The 18,229-nt window shown below is 38.1% G+C and overlaps 1 protein-coding gene across 1 annotated transcript in view; it reads right to left on the bottom strand.

Annotated features, from left to right (window-relative positions):
* PCSK2 (proprotein convertase subtilisin/kexin type 2) overlaps positions 1-18,229 on the bottom strand; it is a 294,040-nt gene that overhangs the window by 51,081 nt on the left and 224,730 nt on the right. Inside the window, exon 7 of the mRNA XM_019756643.3 lies at positions 7,357-7,445. Coding sequence (XP_019612202.1) covers positions 7,357-7,445 — 89 coding nt within the window. The remainder of the gene's footprint in view (positions 1-7,356; positions 7,446-18,229) is intronic.

Below are 18,229 nucleotides of genomic sequence, written 5' to 3'. Positions count from 1 at the left end.
CATGCACGAAAATATGAAATAACCAACAGTGGTTACTGCTGGGAAGGAAAAATTCAGCATGCTTTATCAAGTGTAGATGAGGAAATTGGTCTGGGAGGTGGCATTGGAGGAAAAATGGAAACCTGAGAGCTGAAGGATGAAGAGGAAGTGACCAGATATAGTGTGTGTGTGGGGATTCTGGGCAGAGGGAAGAGCATATACAAAGGCTGACTGGTAGAAGGACTGTGGCTACACTTTCTAGTTTATATTTGTTAGGAGGATTTATCTAAATTGTATTGACCCAGAGGCTAACCATGTATGTACGGGAACTTATACAATGAAGGTGGCACCACAAATCAAAGGGACAGGATGTGTTATTGAACAGATGGTATGGGAACATTGACTCACCATTTGGAGAAAAATAAAACTAGACCCCCAGCTAGCATGATATACAAAGGTGGAATCCAGATGGACTAATGATCTCATGTGAAAGTTTGGGAGAAAATATTTGCATCAAATATTTGCATTTGGTTAAAACTGATCAGGGGCTAATACCTAGGACATATCATGAACGCTTGCAAATCAATAAGAAAAAGATAAGAATTCCAATGGAGAAATGAGCAGAGTTTATAATGGAAGAGAACCCAAGAGGCTAACAGGCAAATGAAGTGCTGCTCAATGGTTTTTTTCCTGTAACTTTCAGAGCATTCATTTTATAGTCTCATCTGCACTTTCTTTTTTTTTCTGGACTAAGATTCTATGGCATCTTAATTTTAGCTTTTTTTTTTTTAAAAAAAAAACACACAAGATGAATTGCTGGGTAATATGGTAATTCTATTATTAATTTTTTGAGGAATCGCCACTCTGCCTTCCATAGTGGCTACACCAATCTGCATGCCCACCAACAGTGTATGAGGGTTCCTTTTTCTCCACAGCCTCTCCAGAATTTGTTATTATTTGTCTTGGTGATGATAACCATTCTAACTGTGGAAGGTGATAACTCATTGTGATTTTTATTTGCATTTCTCTGATGATTAGTGACATTGAGCATTTTTTCATATGTCTGTTGGCCTTTGTATGTCCTCTTTGGAGAAATGTCTCTCCAGGTCTTCTGCTCATTTTTTAATTGGATTGTTTGGTTTTTTTGTTGTTGTTGAGTTGTATGAGTTCCTTGTATATTTTGGATATTAGCCCCTTATCAGAGGCATTGTTTGCAAAAATCTTCTCCCATTCGGTTGGTTGCCTCTTTATTTTGTCGATGGTTTCTTTTGCTGTGCAGAAGCTTTTTAGTTTGATATAGTCCCATTCATTTATTTTAGCTTTTACTTCCCTTGCCTTTGAAGTCAAATTTATAAAATCGTTTTTGAGCCCAAGGTCCATAAGTTCAGTATCTATGTTTTCTTCTATGCAGTTTATTGTGTCAGGTCTTATGTTGGGTATCTACCCAAAAAATTTGAAACATTTATCTGTAAAGATATATGTGGTCTGATGTTCATTGCAGCTTTATTTATGGTGGCCAAGACATGGAAACAACCAAAGTGTCCTTTGATAGATGATTAGACAAAGAAGTTGTGGTATATATACACAATGGAATACTATTCTGCCATAAGAAAAGATGAAATAGTGCCATTTGAGACAACATGGATGGATCTTGAGATTATAAGGCTAAGTGAAATAAGTCAGACAGAAAAAGTCGAGAACCATATGATTTCACTGATATATATATAAAAGTGAAAACAACAAAAGAACAAGACAAACAAATGAAGAAACAAAAACTCATAGACACGGACAATAGTTTAGTGGTTACCAGAAGGTAAGGGGGGAGGAGGGTGGTAGATGAGGGCCAAGGGAATCCAATGTATGGTGATGGAAAGAGAACTGACTCTGGGTGGTGAACACACAATGTGATGTATAGATGATGTAATACAGAATTATATACCTTAAATCTATGTAACTTTGCTAACAATTGTCACCTCAATAAACTTTAATTAAAAAAAATAAACAAGACAGGATGAAGAGAGACCCAGGACATGGGAAGGACTTGGGACATTGCTGCCAATGCCTCCCCAATCTATAACTGAACACCTTTAGACTACCAGAGACTAACAATGATCCGGGTTGGCCACCAGGTGGCGATCTAAACATCCCTAGATCAGACAGCTCATGAAAGGGAAGATTCTCAGGAAAGGCATGCTCATTTAGAATAATAAAAATCAGCCAACGTTTGGAATTGCCAACCAGAATGAACAAAATGTTCCCCCTAAATATGTAAGATTGAGGAGCCTGAAATTCTGCTTCTGTTAGGATTCTCGAGTAACTCTCCAGTACTTACTCATGAAGAATTCCTTTTGTTCCTCTGGGGAAGCCTAGAGAAAACACTGATGTTCTAAAGGGCATAGGACAGGGCACTAGAACTTTTTGGCCCTTGAGTAGTTAGAACTAGCATGAGTGGTTACAGAGGAGCAAAACTGGGTTAAGGGAGTGTAGAAGAGGAGAAAGGTGGCTGCTTTGCTGAAAATTTTTGTGTGGCTGGGCATGCCTCCCACCAGCTCTGGTCTTGGTTGTGGAATTTAAAAGCATTGCTGTGAGGGTTTCAGAAAGCACAGGCCATGTCTTTGAGGTATCTGGCTGCATTCACCCACCTTTGGGATTGGGGGTTAGTTAGCAGGTGAGGCAGAAGCTGCTGCATCCTGCCTGGATCTGCTGACTCCATCCAAGTGTCTTTGCCTGGGGGTGTTCTCTGCCTTAGGAGTTCTGCTCAGCCCACATGAGCTGGCAGTCTGGACAGGTCAGGGTGCTCGTGGTCCAGGAGACTTCCCCACCAATGAGGGATGGGAGTTGGTGGATAAATTCTCAGCTTCCTCACCTTGGGGGTGCATTTCTGAGGGTGTCCCCATAGTCCCCAGAGACCCAGCCATCCATGGGAGCAACCAGCTCATCTACACACACTTTTTTGGCTTCCCTCCCTTTGCCATATTACCCTCACTCTTGTTTCCTGGGATCACCTTCCAAATAAACTCCTTGTACCAGGAGGGAAGCAAAATTTGACACCCCAAAATGCATCTCTCTGGCTTGAGGATTATTTTATTTTTAAGAAATAAAAGACTCAAGAAGAACCTTTGATTTTCCCCTTACTACCTAAAAGAATTTACATAGAGGGTCTGTTCCAGGAAGGGAGATCTCACCATAGATAACCATAATGTAATATGAACGTGGTGTGGTGGGTTATACTCTGCAGGGCCTAGAAATCAGAGTCTGCTTTGTGTCCCATTGTCTCTGCATGGCTCAGCAAATATTTGTTCACCAAACTTTATTTGTCCATCTCTCTGTGAATTGCCTTCCTCCCCTCCAAAGTCCCAAACCACTACCCCCTTCTCCTTAGCTCAAGATGGCACATAAAACTAAACTGCCTGATTTTTCCATGGGCTCCATATTCTTATGGATCCCCAGTACATACGTACGTAATTAAATTTGGTTATTTTCTCCTGTTAAACTGTCTCATGTCAGTTTAATTCTTAGACCAGCCAGAAGAGCCTAGAAGGGTAGAGGAAAATTTCTTCTTCCCCTACACACCCAAATTCTTATCTTAGGTTTTGCTTTTAGGAAATTCAAATGAAGAGAATACAAAAGAATTAGGTACATTTGAGGTACAGCTCAGATACTTTCAGAAAAAAGACAGAGGAAGAAGATGGGGAAAGGGACCACAATAAACCCCCAGAACACCTTGAGCTGCTCTAACTCTTTTTTTTCTTTTTTTCTTTTTTATTAGTTTCAGGTGTATAAAACAATGTAATAGTTAGACATTTATACCCCTCACAGAGTGATAACCCCCATCCCCCAATCTACTACCCCTCTGACATCATATGTAGCTGTTACAGTTCCACTGACTCTATTCCTTATGCTGTACTCCACATCCTGTGAATATATATATATATATATATATATATATATATATATATATATATATATATATATAAAGTTATAGTTGTCATTCATTATTATTCAGCTTCAGCTTCAGGTGTACACTGCAGTGATCAGGCATCTACACCGTCCATGAAATTGATTCCCTAATAAGACAAGTGTTCATTGGATACCCTACAAAATCTTTACAACATTATTGATTATATTCCCCAAACTGTCTTTCGTATCCCCGTGGCAATCTTGTGGTTACCGATTGTGTTTTCTAATCCCCTCATCTTCTCCCTCATCCCCACCCACCTCCCATCTAGAATAGCAACCCTCAGTTTTTCCTCTATGTCTCTGAGACTGTTTCTGATTAGTGTGTTCATTTATTCTATTCTTTAGATTCCACATATAAGTGAGATCATATAGTATTTGTCTTTCTCCGTCTGACTTATTTCACTTAGCATAATGTTCTCTAGGTCCATCCATATCATTGTAAATAGTAAGATTTTGTTCTTCTTTGTGGCTGTATAATAATCCATTATATAAATGTACTACAGTTTCTTAATCCAGTCATCTACTGATGGGCATTTTGGTTGTTTCCATGTCTTGTCTATTGTGAATAGTGCTGCAATAAATGTAGGGGTGCATATATTTTTTGAATTAATGTTTTGGATTTCTCTGGATAGATACCCAAGAGTGGAATTGCTGGGTCATAAGCAATTCCAGTGTTTTGAGATACGTCCGTACTGACACCAATCTGCAATCCTACCAGCAGTGCATGAAGGATCCCTTTTCTCCACATCCTCGACAGCACTTGTTGTTTGTTGATTTATTGATGATATTCATTCTGACTGATATGAGGTGGTATCTCATTGTGGTTTTTATTTGCATTTCTCTAGTGATTAGTGAGGTTGAGCATTTTTTCATATGTCTGTTTGCCATCTGTATGTCCTCTTTAGAAAAGTGTCTCTTCATGTCCTCTGCCCATTTTTTTAAATTAAATTTATTGGGGTGACAATTGTTAATAAAATTACATAGATTTCAGGTGTACAATTCTGTATTACATCATCTATAAATCCCATTGTGTGTTCATCACCCAGAGTCAGTTCTCCTTCCATCACGGTATATTTGATCCCCCTTACCTTCATCTCCCACCCCCCACCCCCCACCCCCCTTATCCTCTGGTAACCACTAAACTATTGTCTGTGCTCTGCCCATTTTTTAATTGGGTTGTTTGTTTATCTGGTGTTCAGTTGAATGAGTTTTTTATAAATTTTGGATATTAACCCCTTATCAGATGTATCATTGATAAATATCTTCTCCCATTCAGTAGGTTGCCTTTTTGTTTTATTGATGGTTTCCTTTGCTGTGAAAAAACTTTTTAGTTTGACGTAATCCCATATGTTTATTTTTTCTCTTACTTCCCTTGCTTGAGGGGATATATCAGTAAAAATATTACTAAGGGTAATGTCTGCAAATTTACTCCTATATTTTCTTCTAGGAGTTTTATGGTTTCATATCTTACATGTAAGTCTTTAATCCATTTTGAATTTATTTTGTATAAGGTATAAGGAGATGGTCCAGCTTCATTTTTTTGCCTGTGTCTGTCCAGGTTTCTCAGCACCATTTATTGAATAGACTGTCTTTACCCCAATATGAATTCTTGCTTCCATTGTCATAGATTAAATGACCATATAGGCATGGATTTATTTCTGGGCTTTCTATTCTGTTCCATTCATCTATGTGTTTGTTTTTATTGTAGTACCATATTATTTTGATTACTATAGCCTTGTAGTATGATTTGATGTCAGGTATCATGATACTTTGTTCTTATTTCTCAAGATTGCCATGGCTATTGGGGGTCTCTTATGGTTCCATATAAATTTTAGGATTATATGTTCTATTTATGTGAAAAATGTCCTTGGTAGTTTGATAAGAATTGCACTGAATTTGTGTATTGCCTTAGGCAGTATGGGCATTTTAACTATATTAATTCTTCCTATCTATGGAGCTGCTCCAACTGTTAATTTTTGCAGGTAGTAGTTCTAAGAATGCCTTGTTCAAACAAACCAGTTGCTTGGGGTATACAGACCCTTCAAACTATTTTGAAGACAATAATTGTGAATGGGAAATCCAAGTTTGAATTTTCCAGTTGCCTCCAGTTCTGCCTTGTGAATAGAAAACCCATCTTGCCTCAGCTACCACCTGAGGTATGAGCCTTGCTTATAAAATATTAATCGGGTGATATTCTTTCCCCTGAGCTCATAATGGCTTCTGACATTTTAATGCCAGCGTTCTGGATGCACACAAAGTAAAGAGAGCTGAAAACCAAGGGGCAAAGCCTCCTCTATTTACATTTCAGAAACTTCCAGATGTATTCTTTTGTGAAATTCAACACCCAGCTCAGGCAAGCCTCTTAGGGAACAGTGTTGAAAGAGGTTAATGGTGGGTTTGTATAGGTAGCTTTTGCTTTATTTAGATCCGTGGAAATGCAAGTGTCAGCACAATGTATGTTTATGGTCCCATTAAATCACCAGGAAAAAAAATATGAAGACAGTTGTAAAAAAAGAAAAACAAGGTTGGATGACTCAGCCTAAATAAATTAAGAACCAATTTGATACAAAACTTGGAATGAGCCAGCAGCCACTCTGCTCTCCAGCTGTTTGTTGAAAGATGATAAACCCCTCTCTTTCATCCTCTTTCTCTCCCTCGTTTTTCTTGGTGTGGGGCAAGGACAGGTGTTGGTTTCTAAATTTCTAGTGAGTTGACACCCTCATTTCTAAAGCCCCCTTGTAAAGATGGTATTGTTAAATATCCTTCCTGTGGAACTTAATAAAAAACTTCTAGGTAGAATATATTTCCTTGAAGATGAGATACATTGTGCAAAACAGAAAAACAAACAACAACAAAAAATTTTGAAGATTCTGAGTATGTTTATAACAATTTATATGCATCTCTTTATATTGCACAGTCTCTGGGTCTCGTTAAAATATTATTGATATTGACACAAAAGAGTACAGACAATGTAGTTCCATTTATATAAAGTTTAAAAACTGGCCATAACCAATGTTTGCTGTTAGAAATCAGGATTGTGGTTATTCTTGTGTGTATGAGTAATAACTGGGAGGGGACATGAGGAGGGCTTTTGGGATGCTGGTATTGTTTTGTTTCTTGATGACTACTTGGTTATGGCCAGTTTGTGAAAATTCATTGAGCAGTATGTTTATGATCTGAGCACTTTTCTGTACTTATATTACACTTAAATAAAAAATTTAAAAGTTTATTAATATTGCCATATAGCTTAAAATAAAAATACATTTTTTTCGCTCTTGCTAAATCTAGGAATCCCAGATCCCCACCCACAATGGGGGTTTTTGCCAGGCTCTGGCCAGCCTGGAGACCAGGGTGTGATGATGTGTTTTGGGGCTGGTTGCCTGGAACGGGGCCTGCTATTTGGCAGGGACAGCTTACCTGCAACCTTGGAATTATATGCCACTCCGACTCCACAAATATTGTTGTTGGCTGCGGCAGAAACTTCTCCTGCACATCGGGTCCCATGACTGCAGAGAAAAATAAAGATGTCAGATACAGCTTCAAAAGACTTTGGAGAAGGTTCCTTAAATTCTGTCAATTGGAAACCATTCGGCTCTTTTCAATGGCTCAGTTAGCCTGGGGCCAGCACATGTCCTCCCCTCCCCCTTACCCCACCCCGATTTTCCATCTGTGCAGCCTACAGTCCCCTTTCCTCCCTGTCCCCACTTCCAGCTGTCTTCTTAACCTTGGCTTGTTTTTACCAAAAGAGGCTTCTCAGAACATTTTAACCTTGAAATGTGATCTTTACTTTAAAATTTGAAGTATCTTCCTGCAGAAAACGCACTTACAGGTTTCTGGTGAAAAACAATATAAGACAGGTTTGTGCTGATTGCAACAGCTCTGGTTTTTGTTTTTTGAAGTAATAGAATTGTGGGGTGGTGCTTAATTTCAAGACTGGCTCATCCATTGGGGTGTAACGCTGCCTGTCAGTGATGGGATAATCGTTACTTATATTTTTTGGATCATAGACTCCAAGGATGTTGACGTCGAGGATGTTGAATGTATAGATTCCCACCTTCCTTCAGGAATAAGAAAACACGCTTATTGGCAGCATTTTGCATATAGTTTCAAGAGGTTCACAGAACCTTTGAAGCTGACCAGATTAAGAACCCCAGGCATTCATTAGATAATCTTTCTGAGGTTTGCCTGGCTTTATAATCCTGAGCAAGGCTTTCTGAGGGCTCATGTTCTAAAATGTTTTCTGCAATAGACACTGTAATTCCATTAATTATCTCCCCTTTGTTTGCTTTCCTTTCCCTTATACCAAAGGATTCCAGATAATTCTTCCCCTCATGTGTATATTTCCCTTCTCCTTGAATTAGGCTGGCCTGTTGTCTTCACTGACCCATAAAATGCAGTGGAAGGATGATATACCACTTCTTAAGAGGCCGGCAGCTGCCACTTCCATTAGCTGATGCCATAGAGAGGAGCTTGAACTAGCCCAGAAATGGAGGAGACCACATGGAGAGAGGCCCAGCAACCTCCAATGTTCCAACACCTCAAATGAGACACCCAACGTGTGAGTGGAGCCACCTTCTTCCTCTAGACCAGCAAGATCACCCCAGTCAGCAACAAGTGGAGAGAGACAGGCTGTCCCTGCCCAGGTTACAGTTCTGTGAGCAAATAAATGTTTGTTCCTTTTTAAGCCACTAAGTTTTGGGGTAGTTTGTTAAACAGCAACAGAGAACTGAAACGAGCATAAACTCTTAAGTCAATCAGAATGCATGTTTTAAATCCAAACAGCTTTCAAGATGTGGAAGATTCCACTGGTACAAGTCATTTGAAACTACCAGTGCTGATCCTGAAAAGTCCTTTGTAATGGCCTGTGAAGCAGCTAAGGGATTAAACGGTCTTGTTACCAAGTCTGCTGGAACAGTGTGAGCATGGCCTGTTAAAGGGCCACAGCAGCAAGGGCTGGCTTTTCCACTCACTATTCAAACTGTGGTGCACAAAAAGGAAATGTGGGTGCAGGGGCTGACTGGCTACAGGGCCCTAGGAAGTTTTGATTTCTGCAGTGTTGACTAACGTACTGTTTGCGACATCCTCTTGGTGCAAACAATGCTATTGCACCAGCCCTTAAAAAAAGAACATTACATATATGCATATATATATATATATATATATATATATATATGCAAATGCACACACATACATATTTTATTTCTTTGTATGAGCAAAAGTAAATCCTCCCTCCATAAAGCCTACATATCTCCTGGGCTCCAAATTCCCTTCGGAACAAGAGTAAAATCTGTATATTGTGTTCAAATAAACTTCATAGTTAGAGGTGGGACCTTGTGGTGAAAGATCTGTGAAAACTCAAAGTGCTGAGCAAACCACTATCTGTTTGTCTTTAAGTTTTCTGTAAACCACATTTGAGATTCTTGAGAAGGTGCTTAGTTATGGTTTAACTTGATGGGAGAGTCTGTTGTGGACATGACTTTATTATTTCAAATGCTGAAGAAATTGATAAACTAAAATGTTGAAAAACAGCGTGGAAGCACACATACATCTGTGTGTGTGTGTATGAAATATATACCCCTTTATATTTTAATGTCTATGTTTAAGTATACATTTATACTTATATCTATTTATATATTAATAATTATATACTTACATATTTATATGTAATATACACTTATGCATTATATACACACCCACATATTTTATATTTAAATATATATTTACATAAAATACATACCATATATAAGTATATATATGCTGTATATATATATGTATATATACATATATACACACACATATATTTTTAAAAATGGAACTTTATTGGATACTGATTAAATGTGGCTTATTTGCTTGCTGTTTGGTTCATGTTTCACAAATAATTTTTAAAGAAAAGTTTAAAAATCAGTGCCATATCTCATTTGACTGAGCATTAATTTCCTTATTATTTAATAATCAGCCCTGTCGAGAACCTCCTTCCAAGACCTGCAATGTGCAAATTGATCTTGCATAGGCTCGTCAATACTTCCACTGACATCTGTGAAGAACACAGAGGTACTGATGGAGGCCATATCATCAGGTGTGGACTCTGCTCTAAGAGAGTAAGTAGCTAGAAGGACAAATAGCCATTCTGTCACTTGCTGGGTGGTTATTCATTGGCAGGTACTGTGCTCAGTGCTTCTTTTCTTGCCTCACCTCCTTTAATCCTCACAGGAGAGCTACGAGTAGGTATCGCTCCATTTCACAGATGTCAAAGTTGACTCTGAGAGGTGCTGGCTTGGAAGTGCACAGTGATTAGGTGGCTGAGCCAGGTCTGAGACCAATGCTCACATACTGAAACTTCCCACCACCATCCCACAGGGTAATAAGCCCATCTCTACCCTAACACTGTTCACTAATGGCTGGAGGACAACTGCATGTGAACTGGCCTGGGCAAATGACAGACACTGAATGCTTCCATATCCTTAATCATGGCCTTTAAATGGGGAGATGAACACTATGGGCTTTCCAGAGGAACATATGACAAGAAACGTTTCATTGCTAAATTAGGTGACATTAATTAATTGTAAGCAACTAGTAGAGGCCTCCTATAATTTTTCACGACATCATCTTTTCACATTTCTGGGACTTTGTAGGTTTTGTTTCCACTGTCTTGAATGCTTTCCCCTCAATCTTGCCTTCTTGATTGTCAAGCAAATGTACTTGCTCCCTGAGTGCCAGGAAAATCTTTGTCCAAATCCATTTTCATTTCGTCACTTTGCTTTTTTAAGAACATTCAGTAGCTCCCTCTTGCCTCCAGAATAAAACGTAAGTCTGTCAGAAGTAGACATTGCAATAGGGAGTGAGGGACAAATATGGCTGCTTGATTGACCTCTTTCCAACAAAGGTCAGTGGGAAGAAGTTTAGCGAGAGGCAAGTGACAGGAATCATTGGGGTGCTGCGTTGCCCAAATGGCCCCAGTCCACTGCTCTCCTAGGTCCATGCCCTTGGCAGTATGATTTTCTTGCTCCTCCCATGAAGAGGTAGAGCATATTTCCCCCTCCCTTGAATCTGGCTGGCCTTCTGACTTGTTTTGGCCAAAAGCGTGTGGTGGACATGATGAGCTTAGCTCTCAAAAAGCTTACCTTCTTCTCTTCTTTCTCTTGAAACCCTGCCCAGGTGCCATGTGGACAAGCCCAGGCTCACCAGTGGATGATGAAAAGTATGCAACCCATTGTGCCTGTCAACCCAGGTGAGAGCCACCCATCCTCCAGACCAGTGAGAGAGGCCGTCCTAAACCACCGGACCATGGATGTGTGAGTGAGCTTGGCCACAAAGCTGAGCCTGATCCAGATCAACAGAATTGTTTAGCTGATCTATAGACTTGTGAACAATAGCTAATGCTTATTGTTTTAAGCTACTAAGTTTTGAGATGATTCATTATGTGGCATTATTTGGCAATAGATAACTGATAGAATGAATAAGCAAGGCTAGAGGGACAACCCATGGTTAACCTGTGGGAGAATGGGGTTAAAATCTATATTATCATGATGACTGTACTGGGCGTAACGCAAATAGCTGCAGTGGTTGCAGAGGTATTCAAGTGAAACCTGAGGCCCTTGGTGATCTCCAGAGAAAGTGCAGACACTTCTTTCCACATTGCTGGCCTTCCACTAGAGTGATTAGTCAGTCCTCTTCTCCTTTCCAGCCAAAAGCATGTCTTTCTATATGTGCTCCATTTAAGGCATAGAGTAAGATACATCCGGCAATGTGAATAAAAGTCTCATTTTCAGATACCTACTATGGGATGGGCACTGTGCTCAGAGTGCTGCATGCATAATTTTATTTAATCCTCACAACAAACTATTATTATCCCATTTTAAAGAAGGGGAAGTTCAGCCATAGAGATATTAAATCACTTCTCAATTAGGAGGCAGAACCAGAATTCAAACCCAGGTCTGCTGCTCAAACCCTATTCTTAACCGTGACCTTTGACTATCATCTATTCCTGACAGAAATGTACAGATAAAACGTGTGATGGCTAATTTTATGTGTCAACTTGGCACATATAATTTGTGCCAAGTTGAGCCACAGGGTGCTCAGATATTTGGTCAAACATTATTCTGGGTGTTTCTGTGAGAGTGTTTTAGATGAGATTGACATTTAAATTGGTGGACTTTGAGTAAAGCAACATATGTAGTTTTGTACATGACGGTGAAGGATTCCTAGATATCCTTAGGACCAAAGAAATTTGTAATTACAGCGTCACATTCCTGTGTTTTCTATTGGTATAGATTTTTTTGGTATTGCTTTTTTAAAAAGGAGTAAATGTGTATAGAATAAAGTGCTCCCTGAGGCCATTATGCCTCAGAGTTGACCACTTACTAAGTTTGACGTTTGGAATGCCCATGCACGTTTTTATGTGTTTTTCTTATAATCAGATGTGCATATGCACGCATGCCACTATTTGCTTGTTTTCAAACTCTATATAAACGTTTCATAGTATATGACCTATTTAAAATTTGCTTTATTCACTTCTAATTTTTGAGATTTATTCATGAGTCCTGGTTCATTCATTTTTAGTGCTGGGTAGTAGTAGTTCATTTAAAAATATGCTGAAATTTACTTATTCATAGTCCTAATGATAGGTATTTAGGTTGTTTGCAATTTACTTGCTATTAAAAATAATTTGAAAAGAAACATTCTTGCATATTAATTCCTTGTGCACATGTGAAGAGTTTCTCTGGAGCATGTATGTAGGTGTGAAAACAGATTTATGGATACATATTACCTCCTGCAGAGTGGAAGAATGCTCAAATATCTTTGCCAACCTTTAGTATCCTAAAAGTTTACCATTTTTGGTAGCCCAATTGGTGTGAAATGGTATCTCATAGTTTAATTTTGCATTTTCCTCATTACTAGGAAGTTTGAGCAGCTTTTCATATGTGAATTCACTCAGGTGTTCTCTTTTAATTGCCTATGTATGACCTCTGTTCATTTTTTCTATTGTTTATCTTTTTTTCATTGATTTGTGGCTGTTCTTTATATATTTGGGACACTAAATCCTTTTTTTTTTTTTTTGGTATAAAAACCTATCTTTTCCTAGTCTGTGGCTTGTCTTTCAACTTTATTGTGATTTGTTGAAGAAAAGTGTTTAATTTTAACATTGTCAGGTTTATCAATCTTTTCATTTCCCTATGACTTACCATTTTGTTTAAGAAATCCATCACTGTCTCAGGATCATATAGATATTTTTCTACATTTTAATTCTAAAATATTTCTATACATTTAGGTCTTAATTGTCGTGGGTTCATTTATGTTTGGGATGTGAGGCAGACACCTATATTCCCATGTAAACAACTAGCCCCTTTTATTGAATTTCATCACACCATCCTCTCATTGTTCCTATTGCCATCTTGGTCATATGGTAAGCTTCCTTTTATGGTGTGTGTGGGGGTCTGCTTCTGGACTCTCCATTTTGTTTCTTTGATCTTTTTTCCTCTCCCTATACTAACCATGCTCTCTTATAAGTATTTTGGTTTTATAATGTTGTGATATCTGGTAGGCAAAGTTTCCTCACTTTGCTGTTGTTATTAATCTCTTTCTCTGTTTTTCTTCTTCATATTCATTCTCCTCCCCTGCCACCTCCTCCTCTCTTGTTTTCTTATTCTATTCTTGGCCCTCTGCTTTTCTATATCAATTTTAAGATCATTTTGTCTAGTTTCACAGAAAAAAATGCTATTAAGACTTTAATTGAAATTGCACTGAATTAATAGATGAACTTAACATATTTATATTGTTACATCTTACTATCCATGAACTTAGTATGTCACTCCATTCATTTAGGACTTCTTTTTTGTGTTTTCTAAATTTTATACTTTTCTCCCTATCTTTTCTTAGATTTATAATTATTTCATTGGCTATGAGATGTAGCACACTGTCAAATAAAAGAAATGACAGGCCACATTCTTATTTGGTCTCAGGATTCAAGAGTATGCCATCAAAATTTCAGCATTAAGAATAATCTTTGCTGTAGGTTTTTGATAAACAGTGTTATCTTCAATTCATTAATTACCTTTTCAACTGTACCAGGCTACAATTTATTCCATTTATTGAGATTTTATTCCAGAGGCTATAGTTTTCAATTCCAATCAGTTCTTTTTCATATTCATATTTGTTTGTGTTTCCCACTTCATTTATTTTTCCTTTTAAACAGATGTTTTCCATGCATTTGCAAATCTGAGCAAATGTGCAGATAAAAAGTATGATGGTTAATTTTATGTGTCGACTTGGCTGGGCCACAGGGTGCTCAGATATTTAGTCAAACATTCTGGGTATGTTTCTGTAAGGGTGTTTTAAACATAACTGTTTAAAAGTCTTTTTCAAGGTGCCATAAAATAAATTTTTTCTGGTATAAATTCATGTCCTGTTTTTTATTTTGTTGAATGTATTTTTTTCATATATTTCAGAAGTTTGGTTTGTAGACTAATGTTGAGTAGAAGATATTTTTCTCGCTTCTTTCTCTGTCTTCCTTTAGTCTCTGTTCCTGACTATTGATCCTATGGTTGTTATAATTGACTTTTTAGTTCTATATCCAACAGCCACATCTTATAATAGTATTTTAGGGCTCTGGATTCACAAAGATAGTGGGAATAAGGCAGATTCATTCAGCAAGCCAGTGGGCAACTTTGCCAGGTTCATGGGCATGAGGCTGTCTTTGTCCTCTAGTCTCTAGTCTCCTTAGGTCTATGGATTCTTAAAGAACCGAGGTTCCACAGTGGTCAGCTACAGTCTTTTCAGCCATACCTATGTAGAAAGATGCTGCAATTTCAGATATATTGGAGCTGAGATGCAGAGATTACTCAGCTAGTTTGGTATCCATCATGTAAGATGGCTAATGTTTAATGAGTTCTCCAAGGTAAGACTTTAGGGTCTCAAGAGTCCTGATTAAATAGGTGAGAAACTGTAGCTGCTTCTGAGGAAAACTCCAGGTCTGCTGGCAAGCACGTAGTGCTTTCTGGAGAAGTAAAGATGCTCTCCGTCTTTCTGAAGCTAGATGCTAGGCTTTTCAATCGTTCAAATAGATCAAGCTCGTGTCATGCATGCACATTATCTTTGGATATAACTCCTCTTTCAATTAGCAGTGCAGAAACACAGGCACCAGACTCTTGCCAGAAAATTTAACCTGGAGCTGACTGTTATCTAGTTTCTTACAAAAGCTCAGATGAAAGAATGGATGTTTGAGAAAGATGGGTGAATGGCCAGGCCATCCATTTACTCCTTTGGCATAAATTCTCTTCATTTTCTATCTAGGGGAAACTTTGTCTTAGTTCCTGTCGAAATCTCTTCACTGAATTTCACAGTTATATTTGCTGCCATTTGGGAGTGCCTACCATGTGCAATGCTGTGTACCAAGTACTCTGTATACATCTCTAGTACCTCATATAAACCTTCAAGGTGGAGTTTTACTCCCATTTTACAGAGAGGGGAAACTGATTTAGTGATCAATTATTTCATACCAAGTAATTAACAGAACACTACATTTTCCCATCATAATCTACTGTATTTTTCTCCCTTAAGAAAAGAATTACTTGTACTTGAGGACCATAAAATCCCCCTACTTGGCATGCATAACATTAGTTTCCAAAGTAGAAATGATTATACACAGATAATTCTTGCACAATCTATATAATTTTCTCCGTAACTCCCAAATCTGTGGTATGTCTATTCTTTTTTTTTTTTTATGGCTGAAGGGAAAACTTAAATAATAAGGACTTGTCTAATCCATGTAGGGGACTAGAAACAAAATTAAAAACATTTTTTGGGTGGTATTTCTCCAATGGCTCAGAATAGCTAACAAAATTAAGCTCTGTTGGACTTCACTGTGCTCTGGTTTGAATAGAGAGAGGGTTTATTGCAACAGCACTCTTTGAAGAAATATTGGCTTATCAGGGACAGTAGTCCCCGCCTTATCTGTGGTTTCCAAGGTTTTGGTTACCCACTGTCAACGATGGTCCGACAATATTAAATGGAAAATTCCAGATATAAACAATTTATAAGTTTTAAACTGCATGCCATTCTGAGTAGCCTAATGACATCTCTTACTGCCCTGCTCCATCCCACCTGGGAAGTGAATCATCCCTTTGTCCCTTGTATCTATGCTGTATACTCATACACTCCCCACCCATTAGTTACTTAGTAGCCATCTTGATTATCAGACTGACTGTAGTGGTATCACAGTGCTTGTGTTCAGGTAACCCCCTTATTTTACTTAGTAATGCCACATTTACAAAAGTTTTATTCCAGTATACTGTTATAATTTTTCTATTATAGTATTAGTTATTGTTGTTAATGCATTACTGTGTTGATTTATAAATTAAACCTTATCATAGATGTGGACATATAGGGAAAAAAATGTAGTATATACAGCATTTGGTACAGTCTGTGGTTTCAGGCATCCACTGGGGGTCTTGGAATGTAACCACCTTGGATAAGTTGGGACTACCGTATTCTCAAAGCTCATATGAAAGAAAAAGTTAGATTAGGTATTCAAAAGCAGTTTGAATTTTATTATCCAGGAGGTGATTTCAGAATTATCTATAAAGACAGAAGGGAAAGATGTTTGTCTATTTCTAAACCATTAAGTGTCACTAGGGTAAAGTATTAGTTTCCATCAGTGTGCAGCTAGCCAACCACAGAGAGCCATTTTTCTCACATGTTCTTCTTTGGCTTGTCCCATAGCATTCTTCAAAATGAAATATGACTTTTAATAAGAAAAAAAAGTTAATCACTGAAAATCTTTCTCATTTGAAGGTTTTACTAATGCTATCAATCAAATGAGCTCACATGGAGATAAATGTCCCTCAGCATCCATTTCTTCTTCCTCATTCCCCTCATTTTGGTTGCTTGAGTAATAAATGTCTTCTCTTTTCCTGAATTTATAGTAAACTTTTTGCAGCCAAGAATTACATCTAATACAGAATCTCTTACTCTTTATGGCCTAATAGATAGAGTGTGCTGCACCCTGTGATGCTCCATAAATATTGCCGATGGCAGGGATGACATTTCAGTGGTGAATGCCTGTCAAGAAAATGCTATGCAAGAGGGAATTTTATGGACAGCAGCACAGTAATGGAATACAGATCTGCAATGCATCACCAAACATTGACCTAAAACCAAGCAACACTGCGTGGGTTGCAAATCTTGGAAGAAGCAGGAAGCTCTAAAACGGGCATATGTCAATGCCACTCAACATCTTGGCATAGCTGAGAAGGTATGCCATCTATCTATCAACCAGCTAATCAATCTTTATTGAATGACAGTAAGGAAAGAAAATGTGATGCTAGGTCCTGATACCTCATAGCAACTCAGTTATATCTGTTTTGCATATTATTGGTACTCATTAAATGTGTATTATTTTCTACCATTTTGCAATTTAGGTTATTGCTACTATTTCTATTATTATTATTTATTATTATTATTTTTACTTGACGATTTGTATTTCTCCTTTACAAATTTCTTAAATGTTTCAAATATATTCCTGAAGCTCAGATACTGCATGTAATTATTAAATGATTTACAGTAGAATAAATATACTTGCTCTGCTTAAAAAGGAATAATCCTACAAAATCTAATTAAGCACAGGGCAATAAATTTTAATATGCATATCCACTAAAAGCAGTTTGCATATGTATGAAGCTTGCTTTCATAGAGTCCTTGGTTTGGAGTTTTAAATATGTTCTTAAAAAACATACACTTGAAGGAAAACAAGTTAACAGATAAGTACAGAGGGGATGATACTATGGTTCAAGTGTCAGGAAAGCCCAAGAGAGACACGCTGCTCTTGAACTTGGTTTCCCAACCAAGGGGAACATTTTATTTACTTGCTTGAGAGTAGCCCTTGAAGTGCGCTTTATTTTCTACTTTTCACTGTATTGAGAACACTGATGGAGAGCCGCTGCCTTTTCCTGTGTACCAATTGCTTCTGAGAGGTAACTGGCCTTTGTGGCAGGCAGTGTGTCTGGAATAGCAATAGCAGCAAGCCCATTGCTGGTCAGCATCAATCAGCCTTTTATCAGAGTTTCCGTGAGTGCTGAAACAAGTATTTCTCTAGTCCCAAATCTGCTGAACAGAGATGGGGCATCAGATATGGTGGTCATGCCCAGAAGAGAACAGTTCAAGAAACTGACATATCTTTGTGGCTGCACAGGTGGCCAGAGGCACATGCTAGATTGTCAGCAAACCCTGCCAAAGGCAAGTGCTGGGCTCAAGGCTCTGGGAGCAACATTCTTTGTGCGATAGAGGATGATTCTCA

This window comes from Rhinolophus sinicus, chromosome 13 (assembly GCF_057876585.1).
Source record: "Rhinolophus sinicus isolate RSI-liver-muscle chromosome 13, RSI-T2T, whole genome shotgun sequence".
NCBI lineage: Eukaryota > Metazoa > Chordata > Mammalia > Chiroptera > Rhinolophidae > Rhinolophus > Rhinolophus sinicus.
The sequence above is the reverse complement of the archived record's forward strand: the minus strand, read 5'-3'. Positions and strand labels throughout refer to the sequence as shown.